Source organism: Cydia amplana, chromosome 23, assembly GCF_948474715.1.
Source record: "Cydia amplana chromosome 23, ilCydAmpl1.1, whole genome shotgun sequence".
NCBI lineage: Eukaryota > Metazoa > Arthropoda > Insecta > Lepidoptera > Tortricidae > Cydia > Cydia amplana.
The window spans coordinates 334,289-358,768 of NC_086091.1; the positions used below are offsets into that span (position 1 = coordinate 334,289).

Here is a 24,480-nt window from a genome sequence, read left to right on the forward strand (position 1 = left end):
TTTTGTTTGAAATTTAACGGTACCGTCAACCGAGGTGGATAGGGATGGCTGAGGTGATTAGGGACAAAATCTAAAACGTGATTTACCTACCCGACAATTTCTTAGAAAATACCCACACAAATAGTATTACACAAAATCTACTATTATTTTCAATCGAATGATACAATTTGTGTGGGTAAGAAACTGTTAGGTAAATCACATTAAAAAAAATTCCCTATTCACCCCAGCAGAGTTCATACTACGCATTTGCGTGCAGCTAGTTTGTTACACAGCTTAGTGTAAGGCCTGAGTGGACGCTCGAGTTGGACGTGCAGCGGGGCGGGGCGTGCGGCGTGCATGTTAAACAAAGGCAAGCGTATAGGAGCGGCCTTAGTGCACGCTGCTCAAATTACCTGTGAGCCCGACGCCACGCTGCATGCCCCGACGAACGCTCCGCTTCGAGCGTCCACTCAGGCCTTACACTTAAGGTTTATTTGTAATTGAAAAGTCTGCACCTCTCTGGCCTCAAGGCAATAAATCCCCTCGGACTTGCTCTAATCAAGTCTACATTAATTTAACAAGAGATGAGATTCGTGAGATTGATTATTAACGACTGCTTCCTCTTAGTTAATTCACGTATATTTTAACAAAAGAGAGATTGCTACTAATTTAATTCCCAGCGCAAAAGTAGGTACCTTTTTAATGTTAAACGATTTCTAAGAACAAAGCAAGGTACTGAGATACCATAGGTAGCTTTTCGTCATAATCATCATAATAATATCACGGTCGATATGTATAAACCTTCATAAAGATATCCACGCCGATCGGTCTCATACGTTTCCTTGCGATTTTGACAAATATTTTATTGGGAACCATAGGACCATATCAGCCTCCGATGCTTACCAATATTTCACCTCGTATTAAATAACCACATTAACCAGGCTTTCTGGTCGCAGAAATATATATTGGTACTAAAAACGAGTGTTTCTAAATGAAATTACAATCCAACTGAAGGCGAAGGAAGGCGTAACCTTCGTCTTATCTTTCACTTATATCTTTTCAAAGAAGCCTTGATAATAGTGTTGTGCCGAATATACCCACGATTTACCCCAATATTCCCGAGATATTCATTATTCCGGCATTGTGCCCAAACATTCCCGAGATAACACCACATATTGCCTAGAATAAGTATTACCTAGGAACGTAAAACTCTTCTCTCTCATGTTATATTACTATTTAATTTAATTAAGTTATTGCTTGATTCATCATGATTCATCAAAGACCCGAGACTGAGTTTTTTTGTCTTTATGTCTTAGATAGTAAAAAAACAGTTCGATTGGGCAGGTTGGTTAGTAGGTAGTAGTAGTAGTAATTAATATGAATATCTGAGTGACCGAGCTTCGCTCGGAAAACATATAAAAACTCGAAAATGCGTGTTTTTCCAGAGATAAGACCTAGCTAGATCGATTTTTCGCCCCCGAAAACCCCCGTATAGCAAATTTCATCGAAATCGTTAGAGCCGTTTCCGAGATCCCCGAAATATATATATATATAAATAAATAAATAAACAAGAATTGCTCGTTTAAAGGTATTAGATTAAAGACAAACGCTTTATTTTCAAACAAGTTAACGTCTAACGTCTCAGTTTTCTGGGTTTTTTTATTAAAACTGCATGTCAGATGACTCCATCTAATTTGAAATACCACCTTAACGGCATTTTTTCTCGGGAACGGGAATATAATTGACAACAACGGCACGTCACTATTTACCCGGGCCGAGATTTTTCATTCAAAGCGGGCAAAGAAGCCCGATGGGTGTCTACTCCCAATTTAGCAGCCCTTTGATTTTTAGATGATTGATTTGATTGAAAATTCTACAACAGATGTGTTCCGTACAATTGAGTTTTTTCATCTACTGTCTAAAATCAACTAGAATGTTTTTCTGCAGTATAAATTAATGTTTTGAAATTATGAAACACACTTTTTAGGCCTTATTTTTCCATAAGCTAATGTCAAGGGCCTATTTTAGATTTAAGCTAGTTTTAATTTTTTTTAGTAATACCACTGTATGTATATCTAGTTTGTAAATAAATGATTATTTTATGTCAAAATCATACACATGGCCAATCTTTGCACATGGCATACTTATTGAAACTGTAACATCACTACATTTAATTTAAAATGCCCATTTACCAACATAATTTATTTATTGCATAAACAAAACTTATAAACTATTATTAAAATTAAGTAAAAATAAAATAAATTTAAACTAATAAAATAAATAAATAAAACTTACCCACCTATCTTAGGTCCCCCAGTTCTGTCTCCTGCGGAAGGGTGCCCATAAGGCTGGGTACATTCCCACGCTGAATAGCTATGCCTATTCTTTGGCCTAGGAATGAGCCAGCCCTAGGGTCACCCGTGGTTTCAAATAGTCTTTTTTCTTTACCAACATATATTTCCGGTAATATTAAATATTGACAACAACGGCACGTCACTATAGTTACCCGTGCCGAGGTTTTTCAATCAAAGCCGGCACGAAGCCCGATTGGTGCCAACTCCCAACTTGGCTCAGCCACCGACACTTTGATTTTAGATCGCTCCAAAACACATACAGAAAATTCACCTACAAGGGCTACTGGAAAAATTCACGGGTCTTATTGTACGTATTCGGCACAAAACCGTTTTTGCTCAGTTTTTAGGGTTCCGTACCCAAAAGGTAAAAACGGGACCCTATATTACTAAAACTCCACTGTCCTTCTGTCTGTCACCAGGCTGTATCTCATGAACCGTGATAGGTAGCAAAATCGCATTTTGCTCATTTTGTCTCACTCAGTGAGCAAACTGCGATTTTGCCCACTGTTTTTAAGTAGCAAAGTACCCTTGTTCGAGCTGCTGAGGTGAAAACTAAATTATCGCGTCTGTTCAAATGGGATCCAGATAATCGAATGTTGCACTCAAACAATCCTCATTCTAATCCTATCGCGAATTTCAAAAATCGAATTCGTACATCTCTCTCTGTCACTCTAATGCAAGAGCGATAAAGATGGAGAAGGACGATTCAAATTTCAATGTTTTCTGTAGCAGTAATATGTGGTTGCATTGCAATGAAACAAAAGACATATATTTTGACTCTTATTCCAATAGATTTTAAATTCGTTATTGTTTGTTTTCCGCATACGTGGTTGATTTCGTATGGTAATGAATAGTTGTGACACATATTTGGACTCTATTTTAATGGCGTATAGGTTCATTATCGATTGTTCGCTGTACGTAGTTAATACGACAAGCTCCACATTAACCCAATAGTAGTTGATATTGACGACGGTATCGTCTGAATCTGTGTAATGTGTTAGGCCGCCTGTCACACCGAATTTTTTTATTGTAGGGTTCCGTAAGAACCTAAAAAATAATAAGCGTAACCCTTCTAGGATTATTCATGTGGCTGTCCGTCCGTCCGTCTGTCATAATCATAACCAATTTTCCCCGAAACTATAAAAGACTTGAAATTTTCGTAGGGACACATATAATTATGTTGTCACCGTAAAACCCCGTTTTTAGGGAAAACTCATGTTATCAAGGAACTTGACAGATAGATAGCGGCAGCATCAACACCTCAGCAGTAATGTCGCAACAGTAATACAGCTGCAGTAGACAACCTAACAGATGAGTGTGTATGTAGATGTTAGGTTGTCTACTGCAGCTGACGACCGTGCCCCCGCCAAGACGAGACAAAGGGCAAAAGGCAGTGCATATATTTTCTCGGCACGTTTCGTATTTTCGAACTCACCTTTTCTGTCCAAATTTAAGTACTTACTTACGTCAAAACGGTCATCGGAAATTTTACCTAACAAATGACTGACAATACAAAAGTAGAACAACATTTTTCCTTGTCCAATAAAAATGCTAATCACTCCATGACGACAATAAGCTCATTTTCCCACGGGCCAGGAAAAATCTGCAGCGTCGTCATCTTGAACAGGAAAATAGAGAGGAAATCGTGATTTTGAAAAAGTGCCCATGGATTCCCGTTAGTGCATGAATGAATGAATCTAGTTGGTGACGAGTCGTTCTTATTGACATAGTGTGAGTATGTAATGAATCAATAATTTTGGTTTATTAACCTCTAGCGCCCCATGGTCCTAATACTAGTACCTTCAATGAAATTTAAATCAATATTAAATGGAACAGAGTTTTCTTTTGTACGATTATAAAACAAAACAAAATAAATTCTATTGATAAAATTGTACTGATTGTTTTTTGTTTGTATGGTGGTTTTGTTTTTAATTTTTACTTATATACAACTAGCGACCCGCCCCGACTTCACACGGGTTAACAAATTATACATAATCCTTCCTCTTGAATCACTCTATCTGTTAAAAAATCCGCATCAAAATCCGTTGCGTAGTTTTAAAGATCTAAGCATACATAGGGACAGGGAGACAGCGGGAAGCGACTTTGTTTTATACTATGTAGTGATTGCCTATTGGCTTTTGCTAAAAGGGGGACAAATACGCGTTTAATCTATGAATTGTTTGCATGTTTGTATAAGTGTAACAGGCGGCCTCGCAATCAAACGTTAGAGCATTAATTAAAGCCTCGCATTCGGGAGCACGAACCAAGCCATAACAGCCGTGTACTAGTATAACGGCCGAATACTCGCATAACAGCCGTATACTCGTATAACTCCCGTATACCTGTCACATAACGCTATTACTCGTAAATGCTACATTATTAGCAAGAATAACGTAATAGTTGTACCTATTTGTTTTACAAGAGGGCAAAGGTGTTGTTTAACTCTTCATACTAATATTGATCGAGCAAGCGACAGACTCCAACATTGACATGAGCGTAGCGAGTGATTCGAAAATGGAATCTTGAGCGATGCGGGGATTTCAAGACTTTCAAAGCACGAGGTTTAAACTTTGCTACCGAGTTAATCACAACAACACGAGGACAATACGAACTGTAAAACATCACGAATTAAATCCATGAACACTTTATATAGGTATATGATTCAAAATCATCATTTAAAAGTAAATTCTAACAGCCAACACGAGGAAACAATTAACTTTGCCACTATTGTGGATAAAATGAAACTTTCTCATCAGTATAGGTCTTGAAGGATACAACTAAACGGAGTAGCCATTAACAGGCTTTCCCCTCTGTCGAAAATAGGCGGCCAACGGTCATACACAATGTATGGACTGACGTTTATCTGACATGGCTATTTTTACGTTACGCATACATTTGACGTTCCCCTCCCCCGCAAAAATCGGCAGACTGTTTTGTACAGAAAATTACAGACATGGCGTCTCCGTTTGATTATATCCTCCAAGGTATAGGTAGATATTTTTTTATGTAGGTATTTTGGATAAAAAAGAACCTTGTGGAAAATGAATAATCATGATTTTATTTTTTTGGACCACCCAATGGACACTCCTTATAGCCACCCAATCAGAACACTGAACAGTTATTGACAATTTACATTGTCCAATAGTTCGCAAATGGAACGCTATGCACATGGACAATAGAGGTGCTGTTGGGCAAATTTAGTTAGGTAAGTATTTAAGAGAAAAGAGCAATTGTATTGGACAATATTCGTCTATTTAATCTAAGTACAGAAATTTACAAACTTAATTTAAGAGATAGATTTAGTATAATTTAAAACTCGCCAAGACAAATGCAATTAAGTCCTTGGCCGTTCCTAAATCGTACCTAATAATAAAATTTATCTCTATCAAACTCGTAATATTAGCGTTAAAGCCTTTAATCAGGAATTACATTCAGGCTTACATCACACACAACTAATTATGATGTATGTCCATTGTCCACCTCGGAAATCCAAATATAATTAATACAGCCATATTTTAGAGTTAAATTTGCATTGTTAAACCCACGCTTATCAACGACTATCTGAAAGGACAACCAACGTAACCTGGCCTAAAATAGGCTATACAATACTCCAATCCACTAAATATAGGAAAACAGTTTCTTGTGCAGGGCAGGCATGAGTTTAAATAAAGTTTTACTTAATTTAGACTTTGATATATTTAGTGATAGCATATCGGTAATAAGGGATCGTCCATAAATTACGTCACACGAATTTCTAGGTTTTTTTACTCCTCCCCCCTCCTTGTCACACTTGGTCACATTTTGCAAACCCCTCCCCCCCTGGTGTGACGTCATATTTTAGGCAATTTTGTTTTCAACGAAATCGACAATATTAACTCGGCATTATTTTTTTAATAAAAAAATATTTTTGATATATAAATATTAGTAATTTTATAACACAACGAAAGTTACATCCAAGATCTCATTATTTAACTGTACAGCGAATAAAAATAAGTCATGCTCACACCCTTTCTCCAAAATTAGGTCTTAATTTAGCACATGAACATAAAACCTGGACCATTACTTCTTAACGACACCTTACTGAACGACCAAATTAATTAATACCCTAAAGTACTAACTAACTAGATCACTTACAACTAAACCTTACTGTTAAATTATAAGGTTCAAAGTTATTTGGAGTCTGCTGTAATCTTGGAATCCGGCAAAGTGTCATCAATGAAAGGGAACCATTTCGGCTTAGTGGCCTCTTCACTACATATTTTACTTAATTGTATCGTTGGTGAGACATTCTTACGCCCTTCGGACTTAACTGATAAGTTAAGCTCTATTTACCCGACTACGGAAAAGGATTATATTATGATTTTAGCCGTCTGATGTTTTGTGGATATTATTGTGTCATCGTACCTAACAGCGACGGAATATATATATGTCGGAGAATGGCTGAATTGTGCCATCTATCGCCTTGAAGAGGCGTTTCATCACGCAATCTTTGACAAATAGAGCAGACTAGGGTGTACAGAGTGCACGAGTGGCGTTCGGCACAGTTCCGCCAAGGCGTCATAGAGTACGCTGTCAAAAACAAATGAAATCCAGAACAATTGAAGTCATGCTGTCAATCAATCTTCAGATGAGAACATGATGAGAAAGAACGGGAGAAGATGACGTCTGTGGCGGTTCCTGGGTCTAATCCACTGGTTTGCTTTGAATAAGAAGTGTAACGTGTGCTATGATTTGTAATCAGTTTTATCCAGTAAAGACTGTGAGTTGAATAACGTATTTCATTGACGAGGGCTCGCCGTCCATGTTTGAAGGTCCTGATGTACTCCTGATAGTATGATACGCCCACGATTCCGACATATGTATCTATCTATAGATGAAATTCTTAATACATTTTAAATTTAAGAAATTGTTATGATGATAGTTTTCCCGTAGGTATCTATAAATATACCCCACCCGCAGCCTTGCTTGAATATTACCCAATGGGTAAGAATAAGAATAATTTTTATTTATAATAAAATACGCATGCACAAAGGTACGCTAAGCCCCAAACTAGGGTGAGCCTGTATCTTGGGGCTTACAAAAGAGTAGGTAACAGTAATTAAACCTAATTAAAATGATGTGTGAGAGATAAGGTGTATGCTTTTAGGGTGTGTATATGTATGTGTGTGGGTGTATGTGTGAAAGGTGTAGGAGAGCGAGTGAGACAGGACTAGATGAATATGGTACACACATAGGCACAATTTCCCACTATTAAAACTATACGGCGCCATCTATGTAGTGACTGGATTGTAGAACGGTAAATTTAGGTTATTTAGACTCAAAATACATTCTAAATTCATCTCTAGCCACAAAACAGGTTACATATAAGGTACCTAGGTCAGTATTGTTAGGTGCTAAAAGCACTCGCCATAGATTTCTCGTGCCTTCGGCAGCCGTTTGGCGGGTCGCCAGATCAGCTCACGTCGATCCTGTGAAATATGTCCATAATAAAAAATCTAATGAAAATTGAGAGCTTTTTAGCTGATATACGATTGAGAAAGTCACCCATTTTAGGCAAATGTGACCTTTAAAATCAGTTACACTTTTTTACGTTAAACAGAAACCGTAATAAAATTTCACAAGCTAGAAGCGAATTTCAAATATGAGAATGCATTTGTTTCTTTTTAAAAATAAGTAACTTAAGAGTTTTGAATGATTCACGGTTAGTTTCACTAGACATATCGACCGGGATATGAACCGTGATTAGTTGATTACCTTTTGTATTGTTTTCGAGCTCCCGATATATCGACGCACAAAAAAAAAGGTCAAGGAAAGGTAATCACGGTTCATATCCCGGTCGATATAATAAGTTTAGAGGAGCTAACTTAAGGTTTTAAGACAGTTTCCCTCCAGGTCACATTATTTTTTTTCACCCTGTATACTTAAACCACCATCTTCTAACCATAAAAACCTAGTTCTCAAATATAAAGCCGTGTTCAAAAGCCGTTGAATCTGCTTGAATTTGAATTTAAACTCGATTCTAAAGATATTTTTATCAGCTCCCACTAAACATGCCTCCACTGCAGAATTTAAACCACCAAGAGGCGTACTCGCCTTTCGCGAATATGATATTGATTATTACCTTCAAACCCTAAAGAAAAGAGCGTTTTCCCATCTTAAGGGCGGGCTGGCAACAAATCTTAGACTACCTATCTCGCTCACACTACGAAATTAACGCACAAAATTTTATAACAAATCAATAACATATTTTCAAAATCAGAACGCGCCTCCCGTCGGGGTGTAATTCCCGAAAAATATCGAAAACGAGCGCCGAATCTCATGCATACGAAACACTACATTACAAACTTACTGTACCACTCCCGTGGACCGTATTCATATAAATATAAAGTTTAAAATCCTTTAAATAACTTTTGGAATAACTTGCCACCTAACCTCTTTATAGCAAAGTTTTGTGTACGGTCTATTTGACCTTTAATTTGATGTTGTTAAGGTTTATATCGCTTTGTTTTGGTGTAGGTGACTTCTGGTTGGATTGGTGAACTAATTAGTAAGGATAGGATAACATTAGACATAGTGATGTGCTGAGAATATTGCTCAAGGATTATTGGGAATTTTGAATGCCTAATTATCATTAAATGCTATTCACTTACTTTATAATTATCGTTAAAAGCATTTTTCATATTTCATCCGTACCCAAAGGGTAAAAACGGGACCCTATTACTAAGACTTCGCTGTCCGTCCGTCCGTCCGTCACCAGGCTGTATCTCATGAACCGCGATAGACAATTGAAATTTTCACAAATGATGTATCTCTGTTGCCGCTATAACAACAAATACTAAAAATAAAATAAAATAAATATTTAAGGGGGGCTCCCATACAACAAACACGATTCTTTTCCTCTATTTTTTGTTGATGGTGCGGAACCCTCCGTGCGCGAGTCCGACTCGCACTTGACCGGTTTTTTAAACGACATGCTTAAATATTTAACATGCAACTTGGCATGAACATTTATGTAACATTATATCTATAATTGATACTAGTTTTAGTTGCAAAAATGGTTATACAAAGAAATAAGTGAGGTAAAAGGCCATGGCAGGATATGCTAAGTGAATCTGCCCCCAGCGAGTTTTAGCTTGTAATTTTTTTCGATGATGTGGCTTTGTATTGGTAACAAGTATGCAAAATTTGACCCCCCAAAAGTTTATAGTTTTAAAATAAAAAATAAAAAACGAAATATGGTCTTTTTTTTAAAAAAATTCTAGCCAGCCGATTTTGACGTGCGTCACGTATAATGTGCATATAGTAAAGACAATTACATATATGACATTAATTATAGGATATATTGCCATACAAAAAAGAACGGTCACGTCAAAATCGGCTGACTAGAAAAAAAATATTAAAAAAAGATCATATTTCGTTTTTTATTTTTTATTTTAAAACTATACATTTTTGGGGGCTCAAATTTTGCATACTTGTTACCAATACAAAGCCACATCATCGAAAAAAATGAGGTACAAGTACAAGCCAAAACACGCTGGGGGCAGATTCACTTAGCTTATCCTGCCATGGCCTTTGTAAAATGACAATAGTGAAAGACTTTAAATAAAATTGCCCTCTCCTATTATTATTGTCCTTAATGTTTTGTATATTCGTAGAAAGGGAAATGTTGCACGTTAAGTACTTGTTGTATAAGCTTCTCTAAAATAAATGTCGAAGTTTAACCAACTTCGGATAAATTAATGGGAACATTAGATGTTGAGTGAACATTGACGTATATCTCAGGACTGGCCTAATAATGGGACATGAAAAGGCCAATACATCGGTGTGACACCGCTACAACGCGATTGGTTGATGAGTTCGCATTACGCGTGCGATCGGTCGCAACTAGTTGCGTTAGACTGCACGATTGGTTCGAATTCGTGAGTGTCACCGCTGAACTACCTAGTACCATTTTAGTGTCTGTAAGGCTCGTCCTGAGATATACGTCAATGTGAGTGAACTTGTCTGTCCGTTAATATAGACGACGATCCCGGGGTCACTGGAGTAAGGACCAATTAACCCGCCGCTGGATTCACTTACGCTTCACCAATCTGGCCATTACGTCTCACAGGATTATTATCTAAAGATATACATATGGATAATCGATCTCCCATACAATTTTTGAATGTCACGCCTGTTTCTTTTGACAAATTTGGCTTGTAGTAGTAGACTAGTAGTAGTAAAACACTTTATTGTACAAAAGAAACGTAAAACAGGAAAAAACACACATCACTTGTACATAGGCAAACTTGTCCCTTTCAGGGATCTCTTCCTGAGGGTGAATTTAAGACGGGCAAATCTGTACTAAACGGCATTAATATGACGTTCAAATTATTGACACTTATTTTTATTTTAACTTTAAAACTCCCGTGCGCCCATAGATGGTAGTATTTCTATAGATGTGGCCTACCGCGTGCCCCCGTAAGGGATAGACATAGATGACGTCACAAACCCGGGGATACCATATAGGTAAAAATTACCCCAATATTATCAAATATTGGGGTAATTTTAATCACGTTCGCGAGTAGTTCGCCTACGTAAGACGCAGCGATAAATAAAATATCAATGGGCCAATTTTCTTTTTTTTTTTTTTATGTAGAAAACAAACAGCCTTTTACAAATAAGTCTTACAAAAATTACTAAAAATAGGCCTAAAGTTTCATACGTTACTAAGTTGACTATTACAATGAAAAGTAAATAGAGACAAACCAAAGAAAGTCTGCAGCGCTAGATTAAAAGTAGTTTTTAAAAATCAGTATGCGACAACACCACAGAAAATGGATTAAATAGTCTTGATACTTGTGAAACTTCTACCATATTTACCGTCTATGAAAAAATTAAGCTGTATTCACAGCTTAATTTTTATGGTAAAATAAATTTCATTCCAACAATAGATGTCACTATTAATATGTAGACATATACTAATATTGATAAATAATATTGGGAGAATGTGACATTTGGCTTCATCAAAATTAATAAGCTTTTGTAATATCCGCGACGGCGGTAAATAGGTACAGAGGGCCTACCGCGAACACCGAAGTTCTCAATATGCGAGCATCTTTCTCTTTTACTCCCATTAAGGCGTAATTAGATTGACAGAGAAATTGCCCGCAATTTGCGAACTAAAGTTTTCGGAAAAACGAAATAAACCATTAAAACAATAAACATATATTAAAAATTAATTTTAGCTTTAACTAGTAGGTACCCATGCCGTGAGCATAAGCATGGAGGTTGTGGGTTCGAGCTCAAAACCCGGCTAGTACCAATGAGTTTCTCGAAATGTTAGAGGAAGTTCATAAGTATGCCTATACCTATTAGGTGTGTTCAATTTGCTGTGAAACCTTTGTCTAAACCAATATTATATTATCTAAGTAGGTATATATGGTGAAGTATTAAGATGTTTCATTCCACTTACCCGTCATCAACTCCAAATTTTGTAAACATTGTCGTTTTTCAGCTTGAATCGCCTCGTGCTGACTTTATACAAGTGTAAAATTATTCGTCATGCGGAAAAGTAACTCCCGCACGCCGGTTTTGTAAGGTTTCACCATGTTTATTCCGTTCATCACAAAACACAATGAATATTTAAACGATTTTGACAAACACATACCATAGTGCATGACATTTACTGACTGCTTAAAAACATTGCCATATGTAGTTTTTTAATTCGAAGTCAAATTATTGCGCTGCAGACTTTCTTTGGTTTGTCTCTAGGTTAGTTAATTATAAATTACCAGTAGGTATAGTTGTGAGTACAACACGCAAATAAAGTAAGAAAACAATGCAAAATATTTACATGAAACAATTTTATTACTAGTAAACAAAATATGCCGAACTTTGTTCTTGAAAACGGACAAACTATGAACAAAAATGTCTATATCATTAAGCGATTCATTATACATATTAGCATGGTATATTACCACAGGAAGAAATAGAAAAGGTAGGTTTTCGTAATATGCTTTGAGCATATCCGGCAGTTTTGCGTCGGTGCCCAGTTTCTCCTTCTGGTTGCTAAAATCCATTTAGCACGCGTGCCTGCATCTTGTGGAAATCTGGAGGTAATAAACGAAATATTCATTTTGTAATCTGTCACTCTTATTGCAAAATTAAGAATTAGTGCCTGCAGCATATCATAGAATTAGATTCTCTGAGTCGTGGCAAAACCCCCTATAACGTTAATATAATTTACATTCTAATTTAAACACAGTTCAATTTTATTGTTCGTATAATATGTCCAGTTCTACAGCAAAATTATTTATAAAAATGTTATTAAAATACAAAATACCCGAATTTTGGGGTAATTGTATGCATCACGGGCTGGTATCCCTCGAATAATAGCAATGCGACTAAATTGAATACACATTATTAAAAGGGTGACGGCTTACTGTCAATATGCGTACGTAATTTGGTCGGTTAATTTATCAGGAAATATTTATAGGTTAATTTTTTTACCCGAGTTATTATTTACTGTAAATGCTTTTTCTACACAGATTTTAATTGATATAGATTGTAGGATGCTGTTACTAAGCATGATAATGTGACCGAAGTATAAAATACTGTATTTACCTGTGAAATGTTACGTTGTCCTGTTTTTGCCGGCAGTCACTTGTACAGCGCAAAACTGAGCAATTCACCATATTTGTTGAATTTTTAAGTACTACTACATGCACACGAAACACTGATTTCAATATTTTTCCTGATAATCTTTGCACTGTTCATATGTTTCACACCAATTTGACGTTTACGCATTGTTTGTATCCCACCATAACCTACGGTGGGGAATAAAAAAATATAAGACTGTGACAAAGACAAACAATAATAGCGCTTTCTCTGCTACTCCTAGTGAAAGATTTATAAGACTATCCCGTTCTGTCAGTTATCCCCACCACTCATGCCATGCCCTCGCGTGCGCCTCAAACATAAAAGTGAAGTGCAGAGAAGGCGAGTCGTTGCTCCGTAAAGAGGATCCTCGAAAATTGGATAGAAACATTCGACTCAATTAATGCGTGTGTTCAAAATAATTTAGCCTGGGGATTATCTAAGACCCTTCCGCGTCTCACTTGATTTTAATACACTGCAATACTCGTATATACAGAGTTTGCGCTCCAACGAAATCGAAATGGGAGTTTTGTCGCTGGTTAGCTACAACTCAACATATATAATTTGTCAATATTTCTATTGTATAGTAGCTTTATAAATTTTTCTAATTCTTTCCAATATTTAGTGTTTTTTCCCTATTCCTTTTTGTGTAATATATGTATGTTTTTCCTATAAATTTTGTATGTATTTATATCCTTTATCTTTTTGGTACCTTGTTGTACATTTTGCTGCATTCGCCACCCTCTTTTCACTTTCTCCTCTCATCTACTCAAAGGTTAACTGGAAGAGATCCCTCATAGGGATAAGTTCGTCTTTGTACTTCTCACTACTTGTATGTTATTTTTAATATGTCTTTTTGTACAATAAAGAGTTTACTACTACTACTATTAGCCTAGCCGATGAGACTACAGCACAAAACTCCGACTGTCGGAGTGAGCGTATCGTACAGTGTAAACGGGCTTTAAGGGTAACGCGAGCTTGTTCTAAATCACGGAGATTTACGGCGTCGGTAATCGTAAGACGAGCTTAGCCCTAATATAATGAAGTGGAGATACTTTAGGGTTTAACGCAGGATTATCCAGGAAAAATGAGCGGGAATCAGTCAAATTGTCTGGAGCGGTATTTGTAAAAAAATTGGTTGCGATAGGAACTTGTCACGACTCGACTCACAATACATCTCGCGCGTACCAATAAGCTAGAATAGAGCAACCATCGTTCATCAAAACCTTACCGTAGCTCGTAGTCAATGGATATTATTATAGGTAATCCAGTGTTTCTGACCACCATTAGAAACTGGCTGTTATGGTATATATTATTTATTTATTTTAACTCTTAGGCTAGGTTATTTTATAATATGGATATAAAAATAAAATACAAAAACACTTACAAAAACAATACAAAATACGTATAAACATATTATAAAAAACCTAACCTAGGGTGCCGCCAGCAGCGGGGCAAGGCCCAAGCTGCCGGTGGTCAGGGCTGCAGAGAGAGGAACCGGCGGACTATCCGCGCCGTGTCCAAGATCACCGCCTTCTGCATCTGACCCTTGATCCAACCACCTAGCGAGAGTCTCTCAAGATGTTGGTCGAGACTCTTCGCTATTAGACCGTTCGCTGAAACAACTATCGGGACAATGATCGTCGAATCAACATCCCACATGGCGGTTATCTCGTGAGCCAAGTCTAGGTACTTACTAGACTTGTCCTTCTCGGCTTTCACGAGATTCTCATCATGGGGGATGGTGATGTCAACGAGCACGGCCCGGCGCTGCGATCGATCTATTATCACAATGTCAGGCTTATTGGCTACAATAGTCCTGTCAGTGATGATAGATCGATCCCAATAGAGCGTGGCACGACCATTCTCGAGAACTTGCGCAGGTGAATACTTGTAGTACGGTACTTCGCGGTCCACAAGGCCGTATAGAAGAGCAAGCTGCTGGTGAATAATCCTGGCTACGAGATTATGTCTGTGCAAGTACTCGCCGTTAGCAAGATGAGAGCAACCGGAAATGATATGCCTGAGTGACTCTCCGGGACGGCGGCATGCCCGACAAATGTCGACCGTACCGTCCTTCAGGATATATTTCCGATAGTTGTTCGTCATCATAACTTCGTCCGCAATTGCACAGGCAAAACCCTCGGTTTCTCCGAAGAGATCCCCGAATCGTAACCAGTTCACCGACGCGAGCAGGTCCACATCGGGTCCCGTGAGGGCCTTGTAGAACCGCCCGTGTAGCACCTTACTCTCCCATGCCGTCTTGCGATCCGCAGTACTTAGTACCACAGGTTTGCGCCAGTTCTCGTTTGCCAAGGAGAGCGGCGTGAGGTTCCTGTCTACTGCCACCACATCACGATGCATCCCACACTGGTTGTTAAGGAAATATATATTATTATTTATTATTATTATTCTCTTTATTTATTTATCTTCTTAGTTTAGGTTTTTTTACAATATGAATATAAAAGTAAAATAAAAAACATTTACAAAACAATAAAAAAAACATATAAACATATTATAAAAAAACCTAACCTAGGGTGCCGCCAGCAGCGGGGCAAGGCCCAAGCTACCGGTGGTCAGGGCTGCAGAGACAGGAACCGGCGGACTATCCGCGCCGTGTCCAAGATCACCGCCTTCTGCATCTGGCCCTTGATCCAACCACCTGTTATTATTATTATTATTGGGGTGGTATCGGGCCTTTGAGTGTCACGTCGACCAAGTATTGATCTATTGTGACGGCCCTTTAAAGTTCATTACTAATGCCCGTTGCATCCAGAAAATTACAGATGCTTTGGGCCGTAACGTTCTGTACCTCATAGGGTTGCAATACATGCCGCCCTAAGTAGGTACTTCTTTTTGACATTAGTGGTCCACAGGAACAGAGAATGTGCATTGCAGTCTCCTCTGACTCCTGGCAGAACCTGCATGTCGCATCTTGTTTCTTGCCAATTTGAAACATGTGCTTGTTCAACTTACAGTGTCCAGTCAGTATTCTAGTCACCGCGCAAGTTTTGTGCCTTTTGAGCCCCAGCAGCTCCTTAGCGATTTTGCTGTTGAACCCTTTGATTAGAGCTTTCGAGTGTACTTGTCCTTTAGCGAACTTCCACCAATCGATTGCTCTCTTTTTTTCTAAGTCGCTGAGCAGAGAATATGCATCCCGTTTTGTGATTCCACAGAACGGTTCTGGGCCGACCAGGGGTGTGTCTGCGCCCTTTCTTGCAAGTTCGTCTGTATATAACAGCCAGTTTCTAACGTTACGTTATTAAAACATTGTGTTAACAAACACTATACGTTATATAACAGCCAGTGTGGAACCACCATAACCCTTTTAAAACCTCTACTGAAAGAACCCGATACTCTTGAGAACATCTTCGGGTCTCCTTCTACTAAAATAAGGAAGCATTTAACTTATTTTGACCGCAACGCAAACACGACATCTAAAAGAAGAGGAGCGTTCAAGTCACGAACTAAATAAAGCAAAAACTACGGCCAAGTTCGGAAACTTGGAAGCAGACTTGCCAAAGTAAACTAACATGTTTATTTATGATAGTGTGCGTATATGTGATGTGTGATGGGTTTCTGATGCGGCCGAGAATGTGATATTTCTGGAGTCAAATTTGATGGTTTGGTTTCTCTATACGGTCAATCACCTTTCATTAGGTATACTGGTATAGATACCTCAGAAAAGTTTGAATGTGTTTTGTTGTCTTTTAAATATATAAAACGTAAGTATTAGCTATTTATAAGTATAAGGTAATTAAACTTTACTCAGTAAATAACGCAGTTAATGGTATATGTTACGGGTAATGTTAGAAGGTTGATTAAACTTAAGTTTACCCGGGTATAACTAGTATTACCCAAGCCTTTTGGGTAAAGTCCGAAAATTTAAACAACATTTATCTGTATTCGGGGTTTACTTGTACACATCTAGGTCTACCATAGGTCTACCCAACACTGGCTGGGTAATGTTAGGTGTTGCATCATCACTTCTGACATTACCCTCCCAGTGTTGGGTAGACCTAGATATATATATATATACCTGGTTGCCCTGAAAACCAGCGCCATGGCTAAGTACCTTAGACATCGGCATATGCTGAGTGGCATCCAATTTGGTGTAAGAATATATTAGAATAAGATGTATTAGGTTAGGTTTTATATTTTACACCAATTTCTATTCTATTGTAAATGCACGAGTGGGCATCACATAATATTATATCATCAATAAAAACTTGTCATCTATCCTATTATCCTAGTACCTATTTAAATAAGAAAGTTTAGTAAAGGAACTGAACTACAATACACAATATATATTTCGAGACATGTATTATTTTCATGTTCGAATTGACACACACATTAGTGTTCATTGGCTACGCACCCAATGAAGCGAGACACACAAACAAACACACGATCCCCAAACTTTATGACACCCCGTAAGTTATGGCAAGAATTAGAGTCGTTCCCAAACTTTATCGTGTCCATCCACCCGTAAGACTTTTACGAATCATAAACACGACGCTTTATTGGCGACTTTCAACCTAAAACGCATGAGAACAGAGTCGTAATTATATTGAAAAGGGACAGTAAAATTAATTCAGGCTACTTATCCATAGCGTCGAGACATTATGACGTCATCTAGCTTCCAGTAATCTTAATATTCTCGGCTTCAAAAATACTTACTACCTATCCAAATATTTCGGACTAGGGAATATTACGTGAAACTCTGCGTAGGGAGCGCCACTACCCCAATCCATCACAATCTGAGGATCTACCGCGAAACAAGAAAATCACTCTTGTATATTCGAACGATAAAGAGGCAGATAAAAATTTAGATTTTCCCGGTAAACCCTTTGTAAACAACCCGCGTTGATGCATCAATGTCATATTTTGTCATCTGTGAGTTATCTTATAAGTTACTCTATGCTATGGTTTACGATAGGCGCTAGTGCTGCACTCTGGCGGCAGAATATTGCAGTAATACCCCCTATTACTTATATCTACTCCTCCCGCATTAGTTACAACTCTGCAGTATACCTACTCATCGATTTTGTCTCAAGTAGCGATATTAAGAGATTATCTCCAAAGTCGGTGCATGCTCAACGAGAAGATAGTCTAGCAGATACGCTCTAGCAAAATATTATGCAAGCGCAAAATGGAAGATTGTGTTATCTGTTATAATTTGTGTTTAAATTTTCTTTGAAGGAATCAGTCGACAAAAATTGCTTGCTTAATCAGAAAGTTAATTCAATATTTGCTAGAATATTTGAAGGGAAATAGAAATAGGTACCTATATTAGGGGGGTGGGGGGGGCAAAGTCACTGCTTAGGTTTCTTCCCCACTTATTTCGAATTTCAGCTTCATGGATATTAGATAAGCCTATACCTAACATGATGTGTGTTTTTTCACTTTTATGTTTCTTTTTGTACCTACAATAAAGTATATTAATATGTTGTCAACAGGGACACCAGCGTGGAAGACCTACGATACTTGACCGTGGACCAAGCTTTGGGAGACCTCGCTCAGTTCATTCAGCATGTCAAGAGCGATGCTTTCCAAAGTGGTCGTTACAGGTAAGTTGACAAACTAATCCAATGCCAATTGTTGACAGTGGCGTAGCATGAACTAATCTAGCCGAGTGCGAAATCGCATCTGCGAGGCCCTTTTCTTTCACTGTGCCCGAAGGGGCCTCGCGCGAGGCCCTTCTTGGGGCGCCAGGCCGTGGGCGACGGCCCACTTCTCCCACGCCTAGCTACGCCACTGATTGTTGAGTTGGTGAAATGTTTAAAAACTATCCGTCTCTTTAAATCACGCGGTAATTATAAGTAACGATTGATTTATCACATCGATAACGCCATCTATCTTATGCCCCCGCTGGTTTGTACTCAAGATGACTTACGACATATGTTGAACAGGAATGGCTCCGTTGGCTTAGTGGGCTGCTCCTACGCGGGCAGCATGGCCACATGGATGAAACTGGGATATCCTCATCTCATAGACGCCGCCTTCTCCGACAGTGGACCCTTACACGCCCAGGAAGATTTCCCAGGTACATTTGGTTTGTCATACCGCTTCTTTTTTTTTACCGCTTCTTATCTTACCGACCTCAATCCTCGATGAATTCCAAATGGTGGCGCCACTGCGCCAAAATTCCCTTTCGACCTTTTTTAAAATAAAAACTCTACGGTGACTGCTGGCCACCTTAGACATGACGCTGACATATTGACATACTGACAACAGACATCATTCTTGAAAATTAATTACCGCAAGATAGAAGTCGGACCAAGAAAAGTCTGCAGCGGATTTGATAGCCCACGCAGTGCAAGTGTCATTTATACGTCATAATTTCATAGAAGTTTGACGTTTAAAATAACACGTGCACTGCAGACTTTTCATGGACTGACTTTACACGTATTAAGCGATTTAATTTATTATTCCGCATTAAAAAAAAATTGTAACCCGCTGAAATATCGCTCCCGCCGCATATTAATAACAAGAAACCGCTTTAGATTTAGTGGACGAGGACTAAGGACGAACGGGGTAAGTAGTCTACTGCGAGTATAAATTTCCTTTTATTAGCACCGCACCGCAGTATCGGCTCCAGCTCCCAGAATTTCCCGTATACTCTAAATTCAAAAAGTCTACGACAATCTAATCACCAAATGAAGGAAAAACCACCTGTGTTTTCATTAGGCCTCCCCTGACGGGTCGGCGCTCAAACTGACTAGTCCATCTATTAAGGATAACTCACGCTTCACGCTTCCGGCGCTTCGTTTTCTATGTAAAGCACCACGTGATCACCGATCAGCCGTCACAGAAAATGACATGTCCGCCGCCGCCTCGGCTGGGGCACGGCCCGGTCTAGCGTGTCACTTTCTAGCCTCTTCAGCAATGTACTCAGATGCAGAGAGAGGTGACCCCACCTGAATACAATCAGTCTATGCAGGGGGGGGGGGTCACCTCTCTCTCTGCATCTAACTGTACTATTGAAATGTCTTTTCGTAATTCTCAGAATACCTGGAGGTGATCACAGAAGCGATTCGCAGCCAGGGCAGCGAGGCATGCTTGACAACCATCGAGCAAGCTGTCGAGCGGATCGTCGAGCAACTTGCCACCACCACTGGCCCTGATAATATCTCTAGTTTATTCAAGTAAGTAATTTATATCAGGTCTCTGTTTCACCTGTGATGAGACCTGACAATTTGTCTGTCTGTACTTTTTGCTTGGTCAGACCTCAAAATAGTTTTTATGCGTCAATATTTTTTACCGGTCTAACTCACGACCTTGCAACGAGCTTCACACTAATGACGTCACGCTGACGTCATTTCGCGCCATACGATGACTGTTTTCGTCGGATGCAGCACCGACTCGTTAGCTCAGTAGGTTAGAGCGCCGATATACAGCAATACTTGACCATCGGAGGGCGGAGGTTCAAATCCTTCACGAGTCAGACTTTTTGTATTTTTTACCCAGTTTTTCTAGATTTTTATGGTCCTCTAGGACATAGCGAGATTGACAAAAGTACCTTATATTTAATTGATTCCATTTTAGTTAAATATATGTCAGATATTTTTAACTTGTACTTACTTTTTAGCTCCGTACGTATTTATAAATAAATTTCGTAGGTAATTAGTTTAATTAAATCTTTGAGCTTTTTTTAAAGCTCAGCCTAACGCCCACATAACGTTTTGACCTAATTAGACTGTGTATTTTTAAATTCCTGTCTCCGAAGGTAGCATTTAGTTATAAGTACGAAATTATTTTTAACTAATATTCTGATCCTACCCACAAATGACTTTTAAATGGGTGCCTATTATTTTTAGGGTTCCGTACAATCGTCAGAAAACTAATGTGTAGGATACATCCGCCAGGGCCCTTATGAAGGCCGCAGTAGTTTTAATGTCGCTGCAGTTGCCACCCGAAGGATTTCTACACAATCACTGCCAATAACACGTAATGTGTGTTAATTTTGTATTGGAAATGCGACGCTCGGCACTGAAAATGTTAAGTATTTTAACTTTTGTTCGTCCCCAGCACCTGTTCCACCATCCAGGCTACTCCCCTGGACATGGCCACGTTCTTCTGGTTTGGCATCACGGAAACCTTCGCGTACTTGGTGCAATACGCCACTCCTGGAGATATACCTGACGCTTGCGCTGTCTTAACTGACGCCTCTGTCGGTAAGTTAAGCCATAGAGAAAAAAATACTTACACAGATTGCTCACTCCATACATCACTTTTAGTACCAAAAAGACTATTAGCATATAGCATCGAGTAGCGGAACTATCATGCAGTACTGCTACATCTATTGTCAAGTAGCAGTACTGATAGTTCAGCTACTCGATGCTAGATGTAGACACTGAAATTAATAGTCTAACTGATGTATGGAGTGAGCACTCTTGTCTTATTAATATTTCTCTATGGTTAAGCTGAATTATATCTATCTTCTATCTGTCTGTGTTTCTCTAGCATATTCGAGCGATAGAATATAACCATCTATCAGGTATGACCGCCTACAAGCTCTTATCCATACTTATCGACACAGAAATGTTAAGAAAATTGTCATGTGAAAATTATCAAATCAAATAGGCGCCTGGTCTCAATATATAGCTTTTCTTGACAGATGACCCGGTCCAGCGTCTAGCCAACTGGATCACCAGCCAGCCTTGGACGCAGCCCTGCATCGAGACCCGCTACACCGTCATAGTGGACCAACACACCAACACCAGCTATGATGCTCCGCAGGCTGTCAGTGAGTAGCGTAGCGTAGCTTCTTGTAAAGAGAGAAAAATATAAGGACAGAGATCATAACAAGCGAAGTTGGAATCTCGACACAATGCGAATTTTAATTCGTTTGTGGTGACCGTTCCGACTGAACATCTAGCGACCTTCACCAAGGAGGAGTTTTGGCCGAAGGGTGTCAAGTTTCGGCGGTTCCGCGGCCGGTTCCCTGACACTGCGGGGTTGCGTAATGCATCGCAATCATAATGTGTTTTTTAGTGTTTAGTTATATTTTTATAATATGTATGCTAGTTTTAAGGTATTTATGTATGGGCCACTAGTTGCCTGAAATAAACGATTTCATTAATTCATTCATTCATAACAGAGTTACTTAATAGTAACTGTTTGTTTGTTTACATTTTTAGGGTTCCGTAGTCGACTAAGAACCCTTATAGTTTCGCCATGTCTGTCTGTCTGTTTATCTAAGTTGGCCTCGCGGCAACAGTTTCTATGTCCATCGTGGACTCAGATGCAAGATGGTATGGAACTCTTTATGTGGCGTAGATTTGTAAGTTCCCAAAGAAACTAAAAACAAATTTATGAATCTCAAACGAACGCTATGTTATGAAAAGACTCCATGATTAAAAATCCTTCAAACAAAGTAAACTACAAGCAATATGGCTCAAACACCCAATAACCTAGAAAACACTACGCCCCTAAATGCTAAATATCCATAAAACTCAAAAATACACTTTGTTTTCTTGTAAATTCTGAACAAAATCGCTTAACACCGAACTACGCTTTATAAAATGCAATCCTTGTTTTTCGTTTTGTCCATCAATATTGAAAAATTCGCAAGCTATGCTATTTCGCTTTAATGAAAAACCAGGATATCTTGAACCGTCATCTGTAAATCAATATAGTAAGATCCGGGGTCATGTTTTGGTGGTTTTTAAAGGTCTGCGAATATATATTTTCGAGAAATAAGTAAAATGGATACGTTGCAGCGCTGCTTGGCAAGTTATTATTCATGCTACAAGTTCAGTACATTTCAAAATAAAGAATGGATTATTAATATTTTGACAGATTCAACTTTGCTGTCGCAAGAATAATGGTTAAAGAAAGTTTAGTTTACTGATAGATATAACTAATATCCATATTTTTATATACTAAAGATTTTATACACGGAAAAAAAGTGGTACGTACAGTCAGCAGCAATATTATAGTTGCTAAGCGGACGAGTTCAATATAATCTTGACGCGACTTAAGACGACTTGACGCGACTAGAGAATAAGAGCGCGTCAAGGTAATTATGAACACCTCGCCCGCTTAACAACTTCTGCTGCTGACTGTACATCTTGTTCCGAATCATTAAAAATTAACAAAAACTTCTTAAAAGGAAGCGGATAGTACCTATCATTATTATTTATTAATAAATAGATAATTGTCATGCAGCATATCATAATTAATATGTTAGGTAGTATATTATTTTCTATTTGTTATTTATTTGCAGATCCTAAACACAATAGCCATAGGCAAACTAATTTAAACTAGTTTACAATAATAATTGAACCTGGCTCATGTGACGGTGGCTTGAATTAATTTGTTGACCAGAGCACCATTCATTGTGCACTGGCTGGTTATTGCCAGTGCGTGCGCGGCAGTTGTAACTACCTGTTCAACCAGTGTAACATAATATGTGACGTTATATATGAAAAGGGACCTTATTGTCGATGGCGCTTATGCCATTAATATTAAGTATATTAACGATGCCCCGATATAAATACAATGCCGCGTGACGCTGTGCGGCGTAAGCGCCATCGACAATAAGGTCCCTTCTCATAGATAATGCCCCATATAAACTTCCATTACATTGAGTTTTTGAGTTACGAGGGGCGTTCAAAATATTCTCGGTATTGATATCTTACGACCTCTTCTAAAATTTCTTTCGTTACTGGCCGCTAAGGTTTATTCATTGACATTAAAAAAAAGTATAATTCGAACCGAGATGGTCTTTTGTTTTTCTGCAATTGCTGAACAAACATGACCATCATGTGCGAATTGACAATGTTAACTAAATTAGAACATCGATGCGTGATAAAATTCTTGACAAAACAGGGTAAAAATCAAAAAACCATAAAAGAGGAAATGGATTGTGTTTACCGTGAGTCTGCTCCTTCTTTATCTACCATTCAAAAGTGGTCAAGCGAGTTTAAACGCGGAAGGGAGAGTATTGAAGATGACATTAGACCTGGCCGGCCTGTAGTAGCTACTTCACAAGAAAATATTGATAAAGTGGAAAAACTTATATTGGAAGATGGTCGAGTGAAGGTAAAATGTATAGCACAAGTAACCAATCTCTCTATTGGTACCGTACATGATATTATACATGACCATCTTAATATGTCAAAAGTAAGTGCAAGATGGGTTCCGCGAATGCTGACTCGGCTTCAAAAAGACATGCGTGTAGCTTGTTGTTCCGATTTTATTGACCTGTGCGGTGAAAATCCTGATGAGGTGCTGCAAAGAATAGTTACTGGAGATGAAACCTGGGTTCATCATTATGACCCAGAGAGTAAACAAGAGTCCATGCAGTGGCACATTAAGGGTTCAGCTCATCCCAAGAAGTTCAAGGTCATCCCTTCAGCTGGCAAGGTCATGGCCACGATATTTTGGGATTGTGAAGGAGTATTACTAATCGATTATAAAGAAAAAGGTGTAAATATCACAGGACAGTACTACGCTAACATTCTACGTCAATTAAAGGATGTAATTAAAGAAAAGAGGCGAGGAA

The 24,480-nt window shown here is 38.5% G+C and overlaps 1 protein-coding gene across 1 annotated transcript in view; it reads left to right on the top strand.

Moving 5' to 3' along the window:
- Nucleotides 1–24,480, top strand: part of LOC134658612 (putative serine protease K12H4.7) — a 37,731-nt gene that overhangs the window by 4,168 nt on the left and 9,083 nt on the right. The window contains exons 5-9 of the mRNA XM_063514264.1: nucleotides 18,428–18,538; nucleotides 18,881–19,014; nucleotides 19,978–20,116; nucleotides 21,000–21,145; nucleotides 21,589–21,717. Coding sequence (XP_063370334.1) covers nucleotides 18,428–18,538; nucleotides 18,881–19,014; nucleotides 19,978–20,116; nucleotides 21,000–21,145; nucleotides 21,589–21,717 — 659 coding nt within the window. The remainder of the gene's footprint in view (nucleotides 1–18,427; nucleotides 18,539–18,880; nucleotides 19,015–19,977; nucleotides 20,117–20,999; nucleotides 21,146–21,588; nucleotides 21,718–24,480) is intronic.